Genomic DNA, 16599 nt, shown 5'->3' on the forward strand with positions numbered 1-16599 from the left:
ATGATTTTGTATGCTATGTTATGTGCTGCTCCACTCATAGTGTTTGCTGTTTTGAACAGGGAGCTGGGACCGTAGGACATCCACCTGTCGCCGTTTCTCCACCTCCTGCTGCTCCCGCTGTTGGCAAGGTGCATAAATTCGTTGGTGGTCTCGAGCTTCACACCACAGATCTGGATGATACTCCTTTAGAGGACAGCATTCGCCCTGTTAAACGTCCAGCACCTCCACCGCCATTACTGCACCAGGTGTCTGCGGCTGCCCTGCACCAGGCTCCATCCCCCAACATCACAATGATGATGATGAGGAGGAGTTCTCCTCCAGTTCCATTACTCCCTTCAAGAACACCACCAATTCAGCCAACATGGATGCACCTGCCCTCTCCTGCACTTCCGCCTCCTGGATCACCACAGCCACCACCATCACCACGGCCACCACCATCACCACGGCCACCACCACCCTTCTCTGAAGAGCTAAAACACAGAGGAAGAAGAGCTTTGCGATCATCCAACCCTGAACCTGCCTACCCCCCTAGCCCCAAGGTCAGTTCTTCATAGTGCACTGGGAAGAGACGGCATGAGAAGAACGAAACGCACCAAGAGGATTACTGACCTCAAAGGGTTAATGAGAGCTGTGATAAATGCAGATCCAGGGAAGAAAAATGTTGCGCAATGACACTGGTGTGCATTTGGTGCGGTCATATGAATAGCGCATTATGCGGTGTGATCGGTGATCTGCAAATAGTGGACTTTGCAGTGTGAAGGGTGGACTTTGCGGTTTGATGTGTGAATGGTGGATTTTGCGGTGTGATCGGTGATGTGTGAATGCTGGACTTCGCGGTGTGAATGGTGGACTTTGCGGTTTGATGTGTGAATGCTGGACTTCGCGGTGTGAATGGTGGACTTTGAGGTTTGATGTGTGAATGCTGGACTTTGCGGTGTGAATGGTGGACTTTGCGGTGTGATGTGTGAATGCTGGACTTTGCGGTGTGAATGGTGGACTTTGCGGTTTGATGTGTGAATGCTGGACTTCGTGGTGTGAATGGTGGACTTTGCGGTTTGATGTGTGAATGCTGGACTTTGCGGTGTGAATGCTGGACTTTGCGGTTTGATGTGTGAATGCTGGACTTCGCGGTGTGAATGGTGGATTTTGCGGTTTGATGTGTGAATGCTGGACTTCGTGGTGTGAATGGTGGACTTTGCGGTTTGATGTGTGAATGCTGGACTTTGCGGTGTGAATGCTGGACTTTGCGGTTTGATGTGTGAATGCTGGACTTTGCGGTGTGAATGGTGGACTTTGCGGTTTGATGTGTGAATGCTGGACTTTGCGGTGTGAATGCTGGACTTTGCGGTGTGATGTGTGAATGCTGGACTTCGCAGTGTGAATGCTGGACTTTGCGGTTTGATGTGTGAATGCTGGACTTTGCGGTGTGAATGGTGGACTTTGCGGTTTGATGTGTGAATGCTGGACTTTGCGGTGTGAATGCTGGACTTTGCGGTGTGAATGCTGGACTTTGCGGTGTGAATGCTGGACTTTGCGGTTTGATGTGTGAATGGTGGACTTTGCGGTGCGATCGGTGATGTGTGAATAGTGGACTTCACAGTGATTCGTGATGTGTGAATAGTAGACTTCACGGTGTCTGAGGAGCCAGGACATGGTAATGGGCAATGTCGATCTGATTTTAGTTGCTTTATATCTGACACTGCAGATCGTGAGGAACACATCAAACGTCAGTAAAATCTCATCCTCGTCCAGCAGTCCTCTGGTAGGTGGAGGCTGGCAGCCATAATGTTGGGTGCAGAGGTTTGCCGTGTGTTTCATGTATGTGGGGGACTGGCAGTTATGTTCTGGGGGGCAGAAGTTTGGGGTGTGTCCCCAATTGTGATTTCACATCTTTTTTCCTTTGTTGCTGCTTTGACTGCAGCAATTTGCGCCAAGTCCGCCCTCCCAGCGCCGGCCAGCTGTGCCCATCCCCTCTAAACCGGTCATGTTACCTCCAGATGCCAACTTCTTTCTCAGACCAGCAGTGAAGCCGGAGGCTCTGGTGAGTTCCTGCAGTATTTGGGGGCTTGTGCTCCTTGTTTTGGGGGCATACCTGAATTATGGCGCAGAGCAGGACCTCTTTAGTGCTGAATATTGGTATAGAAGTTCAGGCTGAAGATTAAGGCATGAGTCTGAGGTTGATGCCATAGTGGGGGTGATGATTGCTCCACAGATATAGGGGGCACGGCCGGGGCAGTCCCACTGTGGAGCTGAGGGAACCTTTCTGTGAGGGTCGCTCTGTGCACCGATTACTTCCATGTTAAATTTGTTTTTATTTATCAATTTTGAAAATACAAAAAAATAACTTACGGCCAAATATATTATGATGAATTAAGTCACGCAGGACTTAACACAACTTGTAAAGATAACAATATTCATGCGGAAATATAAACGGGTCGCTGCAAAAAAGAAACTAGAGGTTAGAAAGAGAAAGGGGGAAAGAGAAGAGAAACATTTTTTTTTTTTAGGGAGGGTGGGAGGATTCGAAGGTAGAAAAGGGATGAAAGAAGGGGGGTAACGGAGGGAAGGGCTATGGAAAAAGGGAGGGAAGGAAAGATCAGGGAAATGAGGCGACAATCTTGAGGTGAGCACACAGCAACAACCCACAAACCCGACCGATTACCGTCTTTGTGTAACACTGGAGTAGTTGATTATTGATTGATCGCAGCTTCTCGGTAGCAGGTGTAAGGGGTCATACTCGCCTTAGGGTGGTCAATATCACTCTATAATAGTCTCTGTAATATTTCTGTTCTGCAGCAACCAGAGATGCTAAAGCGAATGGTCGTCTACAACTCCTCCTTCCGATTAAATAAGCGACAAGTAATACTGGGTGTCCTGACTCTTTCCCTTGTGTCTCATGGGTGCTGTGAGCTTTCCCCCTCTCCCTCTAGAAGAGTCAGATAAAAGTTTTGCCATAGTTTAAACATCCCGAGACCATATTTTTTGCCTTTGGGCAATATGTGATAGCACATTTAGTCTCACTCTTGTCTTGCCTGGTACTTTTAGTCCCTTCCGCCCTTGTTTTGTCTTTCCTGGTGCTCTGCTCTTTTCCCTTCCTTTACTCACTTTCTGGGTCCACTGCTCCCCACTTTGCTCTCTTTTTGGGTTCCCTTCTCTTTTTCCTTCCCTCGTTCTCCCAGGTTCCCAGCTCCCTTGCCTCCTTCGCTCACCTGGTAGCCCTGCCTCCCTCACTCTCCCGGGTGCCCTGCTCCCTTGCCTCTCCCTCACTCTCCCGGGTGCCCTGCTCCCTTGCCTCTCCCTCACTCTCCCGGGTGCCCTGCTCCCTTGCCTCTCCCTCACTCTCCCGGGTGCCCTGCTCCCTTGCCTCTCCCTCGCTCTCCCATGTGCCCTGCTCCCTTACCTCTCCCTCACTCTTCCAGGTGCCCTGCTCCCTTGCCTCTCCCTTGCTCTCCCGGGTGCCCTGCTCCCTTGCCTCTCCCTCGCTCTCCCATGTGCCCTGCTCCCTTACCTCTCCCTCGCTCTCCCGGGTGCCCTGCTCCCTTGCCTCTCCCTCGCTCTCCCATGTGCCCTGCTCCCTTACCTCTCCCTCGCTCTCCCGGGTGCCCTGCTCCCTTGCCTCTCCCTCGCTCTCCCATGTGCCCTGCTCCCTTACCTCTCCCTCGCTCTCCCGGGTGCCCTGCTCCCTTGCCTCTCCCTTGCTCTCCTGGGTGCCCTGCTCCCTTGCCTCTCCTTCACTCTCCCATGTGCCCTGCTCCCTTGCCTCTCCCTCGCTCTCCCGGGTGCCCTGCTCCCTTGCCTCTCCCTTGCTCTCCTGGGTGCCCTGCTCCCTTGCCTCTCCCTCGCTCTCCCATGTGCCCAGCTCCCTTGCCTCTCCCTCGCTCTCCCGGGTACCCTGCTTCCTTTCCTCTCCCTCACTCTTCCACGAGCCCTGCTCCCTTGTCTCTCCATTGCTCTCCCGGGTGCCCTGCTCCCTTTTCTCTCCCTTGCTCCCCTGGGTGCCCTGCTCCCTTGGCTCTCCCCTGGGTGCCCTGCTCCCTTGGCTCTCCCTCGCTCTCCTGCTCCCTTCCCTCTGCCTTGCTCTCCCGGGTGCCCTGATCCCTTCCCTCTCCCTTGCTCTCCCAGGTGCCCTGCTCCCTTGTCTCTCTCTCGCACCCCTGGGTGCCCTGCTCCCTTTTCTCTCCCTTGCTCCCCTGGGTGCCCTGCTCCCTTGGCTCTCCCCTGGGTGCCCTGCTCAATTGCCTCTCCCCTGGGTGCCCTGCTCAATTGCCTCTCCCTCACTCTACCGGGTGCCCTTACCTTACCTTTCTGGTTGCATTGCTCACTTTCCTCTTTCATTCTTCTGGATGTCCGGATCCTTATTCCTGTGTAGATCTCCGTCTGCTCCAGTCACTGTCCAGTCTCTTGAGATCTCGCCTGTAGCCACTGATCACAAACTTTCTAGTAATAATTCCATAGTCATGGATGATGTAATTGACTGGACCTCACATCAACCAATCGGAGCTCGGCTTTTATTTCCAGACTTCTGTGGCACCTAACGATTATTGGTTTGCTGTGGCTGTTCCTCTGAGTCTCGGGGTGCTGACTCTTTAGAGCCCCTGTCTTTCCTCATTTCACAAATTGCATGTCTGGGATCTCGGCCTTCAGGTGTTTGACCTCCCCCTCCCCTGCGCTTTGATTTCTCTGCACTAACGATGGTGTCTTTTCTATTGAGGGATTTCAGAAGTATGTGGAGGACTTTGACCCCTACACGATGGTGAGTGCGGAGACCCCTCCAGTATAGTTTACCATGTGGTTAACTGACCCAGCCTGAAGCAATGGTCTGCGTCTCCTGTCTGTAATCATCTGTCTTACAAGTTTCTTTTCTTTCTCAGTTCACTATGGAGCAGATCGCAGAGAAGGACGTCCGACAGCTGAGAATAAAAAAGGTGAAAGGATGAATCGTTGTTCTCTATACTCAAGGATATAATGTGCCAGTGTGTTATAAGATATGCATGAGAAAGTATGTACCCCCTTGTGGGCCGCAGCACAAATAAGACATATGGCACTGGGCTGGTATGTATCGCCGCTCTGCCCTCTCCCACACATATAATTAGGTCCAGAAATATTTGAACAATGACACAAGCTTTGGCATTTTAGCCATTTACCAAAACATATTCCAGATCCAGTCCATTTAACAATCTGGGTGTAAACTGCTGACTCTCAGCTTTTTCTGAGGGATTTACATCCTGATTAGAGGAAAGGTTTAAGAATTACAACTTTTTAATATGGAGCTGCCTCTTATTGAAGGGGCAAAATCAACTGGACAATTATCTCCATCATCAATTAATCCATCATCAATTAAGCAGGTAAGAGGTCTGATTCCAGGTGTGGCATTTGCATTTGGAAGCTGTTGCTGTGAACCCATAACATGCGGAGAAAGGAAAAGAAATGGACCACTCTCTGCTTCCAAGACACTGAGCAGACGAATCATGACAATGGGAAGAAGAAAGTCTGGAGAAGGTTTGGAGCGGCTCCTGATCCTCGGCCATCCTGTGTATCACATGGTGGAGGCGGTGTGATGGCACGGGCATGCCTAGCTGCTAATGGTGCCGGATCGCTTGTGCTTATTGATAATGTGAGTGAAGTCAGAAGCGGCCGGATGAAACCTGTGTACAGGGCGATATTTTCTGCCCAGATTCACCCAAATGCAGCAAGGTTGATTGCATTCAATGGACAGGCGGCTAATGATCCCAAACATCCTGTGAAAGCAAAGAAGTGGAATATTCTGCATTGGCCGAGTCCTCACCAGATCTCAGCCCATCGAGTGGCATTTTAGAGGCTGAAGACAAAACTGAAGGCAGAAAGAGCCACAAACAAGCGAGAACTGAAGTCCAAGACCTCCAGACTTCAGCCGTCATTGCTGCAAAGCTTCACATCGGAGGAGACCAGCGATGGTGACTGCCTGTTAAGGCGTGACCTGAGTAGGAGTACCACTAGGGGCAACATCGGCAGGTAGTGTTGTTGGGGTATAGCCAGATGTCTGTACACAGGGCAGCAGTAGGATCTTAAGCAGTAGGTGGGAAGAAGCTAGACTAAAGGCTGGAGCACAATAATCTCGCAATGACGGAAGTGCAGTGCCAGGTGTCTGTAGAGTGCTCAGTCAGGAGATTATAGGGCGAGCCAATCAGGAACTGGGGGTGGAGACATCATGAACAATACAGGCACTAGTATCAAGCAAGGAACTATCTAGCAAGTTGAATAGCTGAGGGACGAGCTGGTGCATGAGAGCTGCTGGGTTCGAATCCTGACAATACTCATGACAATTGGGCCACCAAAAAGAACGAAGCAGTAGTCCTTGCGTTTTCATTAATCCAGGGTGTCCTACAAGTTTAGAATCATGGACAAGTTTGAGGACTTCAAGTCGTGCAGATTCGGGGACATATATTTGATGGTTCTGCATCCAAGACCCCTCCTTAAAACAAAGATCAACGTCTTTAGAAGGATGTTTAAGAAAGTCAGTTTGGTATCCATCTTTAATCTCCATTAACCCCTTACCAACATCAGGTGTACATTTACTCCAATGTCGGTCTCCTTTTGATGTGGGCTCCAGCGGTGAGCCCACATCTTTCCAAGGAAATGTCAGCTGTTTTAAGCAGCTGACATGTGCCCGCAATAGCCGCGGGTAGAATCGCGATCCACCCAAGGCTATTAACCAGTTAAATGCCGCTGTCAAACTCTGACAGTGGCATTTAAATCGCACATCGGGCCGAAAATACGCACACCGGTGACCCCAGTCATGTGATCGTGGGTCATCGGTGTGTTGGCATGACAACCTGGGTTCTCCTGGAGACCTCTATGATTGTCAGTGCCGGCTTGCTGAACATCGCCTCTATGCAGTAGAGCCGATTGGGTTATGGCTGCTTCTAGTCTCCTATAGAGACTATTGACACATGCTGTAACGGGGTCTACCAAGCTGGGGTACCTCTTTCAGTACCACCCCGTGTTTCAGGAGGTGCACTCTGCATTGGCTGGAGTCTGAATGAAGGACGCTGGCTGGAATTCCTTGATTACATGAGAGCATATAAAAGCTGACTGCTTCTCCACGTATTTCCAGTCTCCCAACACTTTATTCACAGAACACAGAATATATCACACAGATACAGAGGGCAGGCCCATTGAAACGCAGGCCAGACATACATTACAATAGCCGCAGGGGGCCGGAGCCTGCCAATATTTACTGTGGGAATTACAAAGGTGAGGGAGGACAGAAGGGGGATATCTTGTCTCCTCTGCCCACTTGGAACCTATTATATATATATATATATATATATATATATATATATATATATATATATATATAACTGCATAACATGTTCTGGGTGCTGGGGGGTTCTGTAACACGGCTCCTCTTTCAGCGACACGATCGGCATACACAGTCTGATCCTTAACGGATCGGTTTGGGGATGACCGAAGTTTATGGGGTTGGTACAAGTTCCGTTTGTCGACTTAGTCGATCGGCGTTACCATTTTGTTTGCCGGGTCTGTAGTGGATGGTGAAGTCCAGAGGTTGTAGGGCTAAACTCCACCGCAGTAATCTGGCGTTGTCACCGGAGACCCGATTAAGCCACACTAGGGGATTATGGTCCATTAGGAGGGAAACTGTCATCCATACAAATATGGTTGTAACTTTTTGAGTGCCCATACTACCGCCAGGCACTCCTTCTCGATGGCCGCATAGCTTACTTCACGGGGCAGTAGTTTCCGACTCAGGTAAGCTACCGGGTGTTCTTGGCCGTCCGGCCCAACTTGGCTTAGTACTGCCCCCAATCCAAGCATAGATGCGTCTGTGTGAACCAGGAAACGTTTAGTTGGATCGGGTGCGGGCAATTGCGGGTATTGGTGAGGGCTTCCTTTAGCTGGCGGAAGGCTTCCTCACACTCTGGGGTCCAGGTTACCTGGCGGGGTTGGTTCTTACGGGTCAGATCAGTGAGGGGCTTGGCTACGCTGCTGTAATTGGGGACAAATTTCCTGTAATACCCCGCTGTCCCTAGAAACGCCATGACCTGGGTTTTAGTGCGTGGGGTGGGCCATTTGGCTATGGCCTCAATCTTGGCTGGTTCTGGTCGCTGTTTCCCACTTCCCACCCAATGTCCTAAATACTGAACCTCCGCTTTGCCCACGTGACACTTGTTTGGGTTCAGGGTGATTCCGGCCTTGTGGATCCTGTCTAATACTGTCTCTAGGTGATTTAGATGCTCTTCCCATGTCGCTCTGTAGATGGCGATGTCATCCAGGTAGGCACACGCATAGTCCTGGAGACCATCCAGAAGCCGGTCAGCCAGCCTCTGGAAGGTCACCGGGGCAGTCTTCATCCTGAATGGCATAACTCGAAACTGGAATAAGCCGAACGGGGTGACAAATGCCGACTTGGGAATAGCGTCAGGACTAAGGGGAATCTGCCAGTAGCCTTTGCATAGATCGATGGTGGTCAAATACTTTGCCCCCGCCAGCCGGTCTAACAGCTCATCCACACACGGCATGGGATACGCATCCATCACTGTTTTCTCATTGAGCTTACGATAGTCTACACAAAACCGTGTAGTCCCATCCTTCTTGGGCACTAACACTACGGGGGATGCCCAGGGACTATCTGATTCTTCAGTGACCCCTAAACGCAACATCTCTCGTATCTCTTGTTGCATCCCTTCTCGTACAGACTCAGGGACGCGGAAGGGGGGTTGTCTCAGGGGGGTCTGATCCTGGGTCTCAACCTTGTGTTGTGCCAGGTGGGTGTACCCTGATCTCCCTGAAAGCATCCTCTGTCGCTGCCTCAACAATGCCTCTGCCTGCTGCCTCTCCCGGGGACCTAGGTCTTCACCCCAGTGTACCCGGTCCCATGTTTTAGACTGAGTCCTCTCCCCTAAGACAACAGGCAAGGGGAGTCCGGCTAAATCCTCTGCTTCAGGTGCACAGATGGCCACTACCTCTTCATGGCGCTCCCGGTAGGGCTTCAGCATGTTCACGTGGAACATGCGGATAACCCTGGAGTCGTCACAATCGGCGACTTTATAGGTGGTGTCGGCTATTTTCCCCACTACCTGGTAGGGCCCCTGCCATGAAGCTTGGAACTTGTTCTGCCTAGTGGGTTCTAACACCAGGACCTTCTGTCCTATCTCAAAGGTGCGTTCTCTGGCCCTCCGATCGTACCATATGCGCTGGCGCCGTTGGGCCACCTGCAGGTTCCCACGTACAGCCTGGGTCAGCTCCTGTAGGCGGTCCCGGAATTCCAGCACATAGGGTATAATAGGTACCCCTTCTATGGTGCCCTCCCCTTCCCAGTGTTCTAGCACTAAGTCTAGGGGTCCCCTTACCCATCTCCCGTATACCAGTTCGAACGGGGAGAACCCCGTGGATTCTTGGGGCACCTCCCGATAGGCAAACAGGAGGTGTGGCAAGAATTTCTCCCAGTCCCTGTAGGTCCTGGAAAAGTCCCAATGAGTTGTTTTAACGTCCCGTTAAAGCGTTCCCACAACCCACTGGTTTGTGGGTGGTATGGGGCGCTTCTAATGGACTTTACGCCTCACAGCTTCCACAGTTGGTTGGTCACCTCTGCTGTAAACTGGGTACCCTGGTCCTAGATAATCTCCTGGGGAAATCCAACCCGTGAGAAAACCTGGAGCAGGGCAGCCGAAACTGTCTCTGCCAGTATGTTAGGTAACGCAACCGCCTCTGGATACCGTGTGGCATAATCTACCACTGTCAATATATACCTTTTCCCTGACGCACTGGGTTTGGCTAATGGCCCTATCAGATTGACCGCTACTCGGCTAAATGGTTCCTCCACAATGGGGAGGGGGCGTAATTTGGCCTTGCATCGATCTCCCCTCTTGCCAATGCGCTGGCAACTGTCACAGGTCTGGCAGTACTGACGAACATCATAGGTTACCCCCGGCCAAAAGAAGTTTTGTGTCAGACGATGCCTGGTGCGACTGACGCCGAAGTGCCCGGCCAAGGGTATGTCATGAGAGATTCGCAGTAACTCCTGCCTGTACTTCTTGGGAACTACCAGCTGTCGTTTTATAGTGGGGCTCGTCCCTGTGTGGTGCTGCTCTGTGATCCAGTAGAGAAGTCCCTGCTTCCATATAAACTGTTCCCCTTCCAGTACCCCTCTCCCCTCCTGTGCCTTCCCACGATATCCCTCCAATGAAGGATCCTCAAGTAACTCCCTCTTAAATTCATCTGGGGTGGCCTAAGAAATGTGTCTGGCTATGGGAATACGTGTAGGGATGGGATGTCTTACCTGGGCCTCCTCTGAGTGTGATTCCACCTCCGCAGCTCGAGCTTGTCTCCGGGTGGTCACAGGATATGTCTCAGCCAGAGGGGTAACCGAGAAGGCAGACTACATGGGCCCCAAGTCATTTCCCAGCAAGACGTCTGCAGGCAAATCCTCCATCAAGCCGACCTCAACAAGGCCATCCCCGACTCCCCAGTTCAGGTGAATCCTGGCAGTTGATGTATGGCTCCCCCTGCTACACGGACTGCCACTGTCCAGTCCGTCTTCTCTTGGTCCCTGACGAGATGAGGCTTCACAAGGGTCAAAGTTGCTCCGGAATTTCTTAGTCCCTGCATGCGTTTCCCATTAACCCACACGACCTGTCTATGCTGTTGTCGATTATCTGCCCAGGCTGCCTGCACGGGGTCTACTTCATGCAGCACTTCCTCCATTTCTTCCACCCCTTGGTTAGTTGTAGCCCCCAATGCCGGGTCAGCTTCGCCTTGGTAGCAGTGTACAGCGGCCTGGCTGAAGGTAGCTGCTCCCACCTTTGGCCACTGGGTATGCTGAGTCCGGTTGGGACATTGTCTTTGCAGGTGGCCCAGCTGATGGCAGGTGTGGCATTGCGCCCCAGGGGAACTTTGGTAGGCCGGGTTTCTAGCTAGTCCCCCCTACAATCTTCGGTGGTTTGGGGCCCTCCAGGTCCATGGGCGGACCCTTAGTGACCATCTTTGATCCAGACAACTTTGGCCTCCTGGCGTCATGATGTTCATCGGCCAGACGTGCGGCTTCCTCAAGAGTCATTAGCCGCATGTCCCGAAGCCATTCCTGTGTCTCGGGGGTTAGTCCATTAAAGAATCGTTCTAACAAGAAGAGCTGGAGGATGTCCTCCTTAGTGGTTGCTTGGCTCCCTTGTACCCACTGTAGCAGTGACTGCCATAATTTACAGGCCCATTCAGCGTGGGTATCGGTTACGCGTTTTATAAGTCCGCGGAACTTTTGGCGGTATGCCTCTGGTGTCAGCACATACCGGGCCAAGATCACTTCTTTGATCCGCTCATAGTCCATACAGTCCTCATCAGGTATCGTGCGATAGGCGTCCGCTGCCCGGCCTGTCAGCTTGCTGGCCAAAATCTGAACCCGTTCCTCCGGCTTCACTTGATGAAGGACACACTGCCGCTCAAAGTCCTGCAGAAAGCCATCAATGTCTTCCTCCGCCTCCCCCAACTGTCGGAAGGCATTATACTGGATATTTTTGTGGCTTACTGTTGAAGGTACCTGGTCGGAGGCCAGAGCTCCCCCTGCTCGCTGACTCTCCTCTCTCCGCTCTGCCATCTCCATCTTGGCCAGCTCCACTTTGGTCCGCTCTGCCATCTCCATCTTGGCTAGCTCTATCCTGGTCTGCTCGGCCATTTTTTTCCTTCAGATCAGTACGCACATCAGCCATCACCTCTCGTATGATCTCTACCTCAGGGTTTGGGCCGAAGAACGCCAGTCTGTTCTTTACCTCCCTCTGGAATTCAGTCTCCTCCACGTTCACATTGGGGGGCGCTGCACCGTCGTGTTCCATGATGGCTTCTATCAAATCCGCTTTTGTTTTGTTGCTGGCAATTAACCCTCGGGCTTCCACCAGATCTTTTAATGTAGTCCTCTTTAACTTCTGGTGGTTGTTTTCCATTCAATCCTTTCCTCCTGTAGACGGGGTACCAGATCCCGCTGTCTGCCACCAGTGTGACGGGGTCTACCGTGCTGGAGTACCTCTTTCAGTACCACCCCGTGTTTCAGGAGGTCCACTTTGCTTTGGCTGGAGTCTGAATGAAGGACGCTGGCTGGAATTCCTTGATTACATGAGAGCATATAAAAGCTGACTGCTTCTCCATGTATTTCCAGTCTCCCAACACTTTATTCACAGCACACAGAATATATAACACAGATACAGAGGCGGGCCAATTGAAAAGCGGCAGGCCAGACATACATTACAATATCCGCAGGGGGCCGGAGCCTGCCGATATTTGCTGTGGGAATTACAAAGGTGGGGGAGGTCAGAAGGGGGATATCTTGTCTCCTAACACCAGGGGCGCAGCCTGTGGGCTGATGCATTAGGGACATATATCTCACATGGAACCTATTATATATATATATATATATATATATATATATATATATATATATATATATATATATATATATATATATATATATATCTATCTGCATAACATATTCTGGGTGCTGGGGGGTTCTGTAACACATGCCAAAAGGAAAAAAAAGTGTTTGTAAAAATATAAAAGTTCAAATCGCCCCCTTTTGCCCCATTGAAAATAAAATAAAAATAAAATCAAACACATAATTATTATCGCCGTTTTCAGAATCGGCCAGTCTCTCAATGAAAAAAAGGATTAACCTGATCGCTAAACGGCGTAGCGAGAAAAAAGTAAAAAATCTGAGAGGAGGAGGGGTTTGTGTTTATGTAAAGTCTTGTCTAAAGTCCACTTTAAGGGAGGAGATTAGAGAAGGGAATGAGGAGGTTGAGTCCATATGGGTCGAAATACATGGAGGGGAAAATAGTAAAATTCTCATTGGGGTCTGTTACAAACCCCCAAATATAACAGAAATCATGGAAAGTCTACTTCTAAAGCAGATAGATGAAGCTGCAACCCATAATGAGGTCCTGGTTATGGGGGACTTTAACTACCCGGATATTAACTGGGAAACAGAAACCTGTGAAACCCATAAAGGCAACAGGTTTCTGCTAATAACCAAGAAAAATTATCTTTCACAATTGGTGCAGAATCCAACCAGAGGAGCAGCACTTTTAGACTTAATACTATCTAATAGACCTGACAGAATAACAAATCTGCAGGTGGTCGGGCATCTAGGAAATAGCGACCACAATATTGTACAGTTTCACCTGTCTTTCACTTGGGGGACTTGTCAGGGAGTCACAAAAACACTGAACTTTAGGAAGGCAAAGTTTGACCAGCTTAGAGATGCCCTTAATCTGGTAGACTGGGACAATATCCTCAGAAATAAGAATACAGATAATAAATGGAAAATGTTTAAGAACATCCTAAATAGGCACTGTAAGCGGTTTATACCTTGTGGGAATAAAAGGACTAGAAATAGGAAAAACCCAATGTGGCTAAACAGAGAAGTAAGAAGGCAATTAACAGTAAAAAGAAAGCATTTGCACTACTAAAGCAGGATGGCACCATTGAAGCTCTAAAAAACTATAGGGAGAAAAATACTTTATCTAAAAAACTAACTAAAGCTGCCAAAAAGGAAACAGAGAAGCACATTGCTAAGGAGAGTAAAACTAATCCCAAACTGTTCTTCAACTATATCAATAGTAAAAGAATAAAAACTGAAAATGTAGGCCCCTTAAAAAATAGTGAGGAAAGAATGGTTGTAGATGACGAGGAAAAGGCTAACATATTAAACACCTTCTTCTCCACGGTATTCACGGTGGAAAATGAAATGCTAGGTGAAATCCCAAAAAACAATGAAAACCCTATATTAAGGGTCACCAATCTAACCCAAGAAGAGGTGCGAAACCGGCTAAATAAGATTAAAATAGATAAATCTCCGGGTCCGGATGGCATACACCCACGAGTACTAAGAGAACTAAGTAATGTAATAGATAAACCATTATTTCTTATATTCAGGGACTCTATAGCGACGGGGTCTGTTCCACAGGACTGGCGCATAGCAAATGTGGTGCCAATATTCAAAAAGGGCTCTAAAAGTGAACCTGGAAATTATAGGCCAGTAAGTCTAACCTCTATTGTTGGTAAAATATTTGAAGGGTTTCTGAAGGATGTTATTCTGGATTATCTCAATGAGAATAACTGTTTAACTCCATATCAGCATGGGTTTATGAGAAATCGCTCCTGTCAAACCAATCTAATCAGTTTTTATGAAGAGGTAAGCTATAGGCTGGACCACGGTGAGTCATTGGACGTGGTATATCTCGATTTTTCCAAAGCGTTTGATACCGTGCCGCACAAGAGGTTGGTACACAAAATGAGAATGCTTGGTCTGGGGGAAAATGTGTGTAAATGGGTTAGTAACTGGCTTAGTGATAGAAAGCAGAGGGTGGTTATAAATGGTATAGTCTCTAACTGGGTCGCTGTGACCAGTGGGGTACCGCAGGGGTCGGTATTGGGACCTGTTCTCTTCAACATATTCATTAATGATCTGGTAGAAGGTTTACACAGTAAAATATTGATATTTGCAGATGATACAAAACTATGTAAAGCAGTTAATACAAGAGAAGATAGTATTCTGCTACAGATGGATCTGGATAAGTTGGAAACTTGGGCTGAAAGGTGGCAGATGAGGTTTAACAATGATAAATGTAAGGTTATACACATGGGAAGAAGGAATCAATATCACCATTACACACTGAACGGGAAACCACTGGGTAAATCTGACAGGGAGAAGGACTTGGGGATCCTAGTTAATGATAAACTTACCTGGAGCAGCCAGTGCCAGGCAGCAGCTGCCAAGGCAAACAGGATCATGGGGTGCATTAAAAGAGGTCTGGATACACATGATGAGAGCATTATACTGCCTCTGTACAAATCCCTAGTTAGACCGCACATGGAGTACTGTGTCCAGTTTTGGGCACCGGTGCTCAAGAAGGATATAATGGAACTAGAGAGAGTACAAAGGAGGGCAACAAAGTTAATAAAGGGGATGGGAGAACTACAATACCCAGATAGATTAGCGAAATTAGGATTATTTAGTCTAGAAAAAAGACGACTGAGGGGCGATCTAATAACCATGTATAAGTATATAAGGGGACAATACAAATATCTCTCTGAGGATCTGTTTATACCAAGGAAGGTGACGGGCACAAGGGGGCATTCTTTGCGTCTGGAGGAGAGAAGGTTTTTGCACCAACATAGAAGAGGATTCTTTACTGTTAGGGCAGTGAGAATCTGGAATTGCTTGCCTGAGGAGGTGGTGATGGCGAACTCAGTCGAGGGGTTCAAGAGAGGCCTGGATGTCTTCCTGGAGCAGAACAATATTGTATCATACAATTATTAGGTTCTGTAGAAGGACGTAGATCTGGGGATTTATTATGATAGAATATAGGCTGAACAGGATGGACAAATGGCTTTTTTCGGCCTTGCTAACTATGTTACTATGTAAAAATGCCCAAATTACTTTTTTTGGTCGCCGTGACATTGCATTAAAATGCAATAACTCGCGATCAAAAGATCATATATGCACCAAAATGATATAATTAAAAACGTCAGCTTGGCACGCAAAAAAGAAGCCCTCACCCAACCCGAGATCATGAAAAATGGAAACGCTACGGTTATCGGAAAATTACCCTTTTTTTTTTTTTAAACAAAGTTTGGATCTTTATTCACCGCTTAGATAAAAAAGTACCTAGACATTTTTGGTGTCTATGAACTCGTAATGGCCTGGAGAATTATAATGGCAGGGCAGATTTAGCATCTAGTGAACCTAGTAAAAAAGCCAAGCAAAAAACACGTGTGGGACTGCACTTTTTTTTGCAATTTCACCACACTTGGAATTTTTTTCCGGTTTTCTAGTACAAGACGCGGTAAAACCAATGGTGGTGTTCAAAAGTACAACTCATCCCGCATAAAACAAGCCCTCACATGGCCATATTGACGGAAAATAAAAAAAGTTATGGCTCTGGGAAGAAGGGGAGCGAAAAACAAAAGCGCAAAACCGAAAAAAGCTCTGGGGGTTAAGGGGTTAAAAAATATTTGTAACATTCTACGCCCAGTCAGTGCTAGACCTCTCATGAGGTCCAGTAAAGATCCTGGACAAGAACTTCAGCCCTGCCATTTCTTGATCCAGGCCGATAAGAAATGATCAAACTAAACCTGGAGAAAAATAAGGCCCAACGTGCTCCTCTTAGCCGTACGGATAAATTCTAAATTGTTGTGGTCAGTAAGGACTGTCACCATATTACATGGTGCCACGAATAACAGAGGGGTAACTTGATCATCTCCACCGCTGACACCAATATGTCGTGAACCGGGGGTGTTTGGTTCCCCCTGGTTCTTTTCTGAAGGGGATTTATCTATATCCCACTTCCCAGTTCCGGTTTGGACCTTGCAGCTCTCTGGTGCCCCCTTACCCTCAGGTCAGTCAGGGTACTGCACCTAGGGTAATTAGTCGCCAGAAAGGCTGCCTTACTATGTACTGGCTATTGGGCACACTGCAGTGAGGGCGATATAACTACTCCAACTCAGGCGGGAACAATAATTATCAACGCCGCCGTCGCTACCAGTTTTCCCAAAAGCGCAGGACAAATCCGCTGCCAGCAGCTCCTCTCTCTTAATCAATAATGGGTCCGGAGCCAA

General features: G+C 48.8%; 1 protein-coding gene across 2 annotated transcripts in view; it reads left to right on the top strand.

Annotated features, from left to right (window-relative positions):
* Positions 1–16599, top strand: part of USH1C (USH1 protein network component harmonin) — a 407047-nt gene that overhangs the window by 295117 nt on the left and 95331 nt on the right. The window contains exons 18-23 of one of the 2 annotated variants that reach the window (XM_077281844.1): positions 60–539; positions 1706–1762; positions 1922–2041; positions 2797–2859; positions 4712–4753; positions 4872–4925. In XM_077281844.1, the coding sequence (XP_077137959.1) occupies positions 60–539; positions 1706–1762; positions 1922–2041; positions 2797–2859; positions 4712–4753; positions 4872–4925 (816 nt within the window). The remainder of the gene's footprint in view (positions 1–59; positions 540–1705; positions 1763–1921; positions 2042–2796; positions 2860–4711; positions 4754–4871; positions 4926–16599) is intronic. The other variant, XM_077281845.1, reaches the window with a different exon arrangement.

Source organism: Ranitomeya variabilis, chromosome 2, assembly GCF_051348905.1.
Source record: "Ranitomeya variabilis isolate aRanVar5 chromosome 2, aRanVar5.hap1, whole genome shotgun sequence".
Classification (NCBI taxonomy): Eukaryota; Metazoa; Chordata; class Amphibia; order Anura; family Dendrobatidae; genus Ranitomeya; species Ranitomeya variabilis.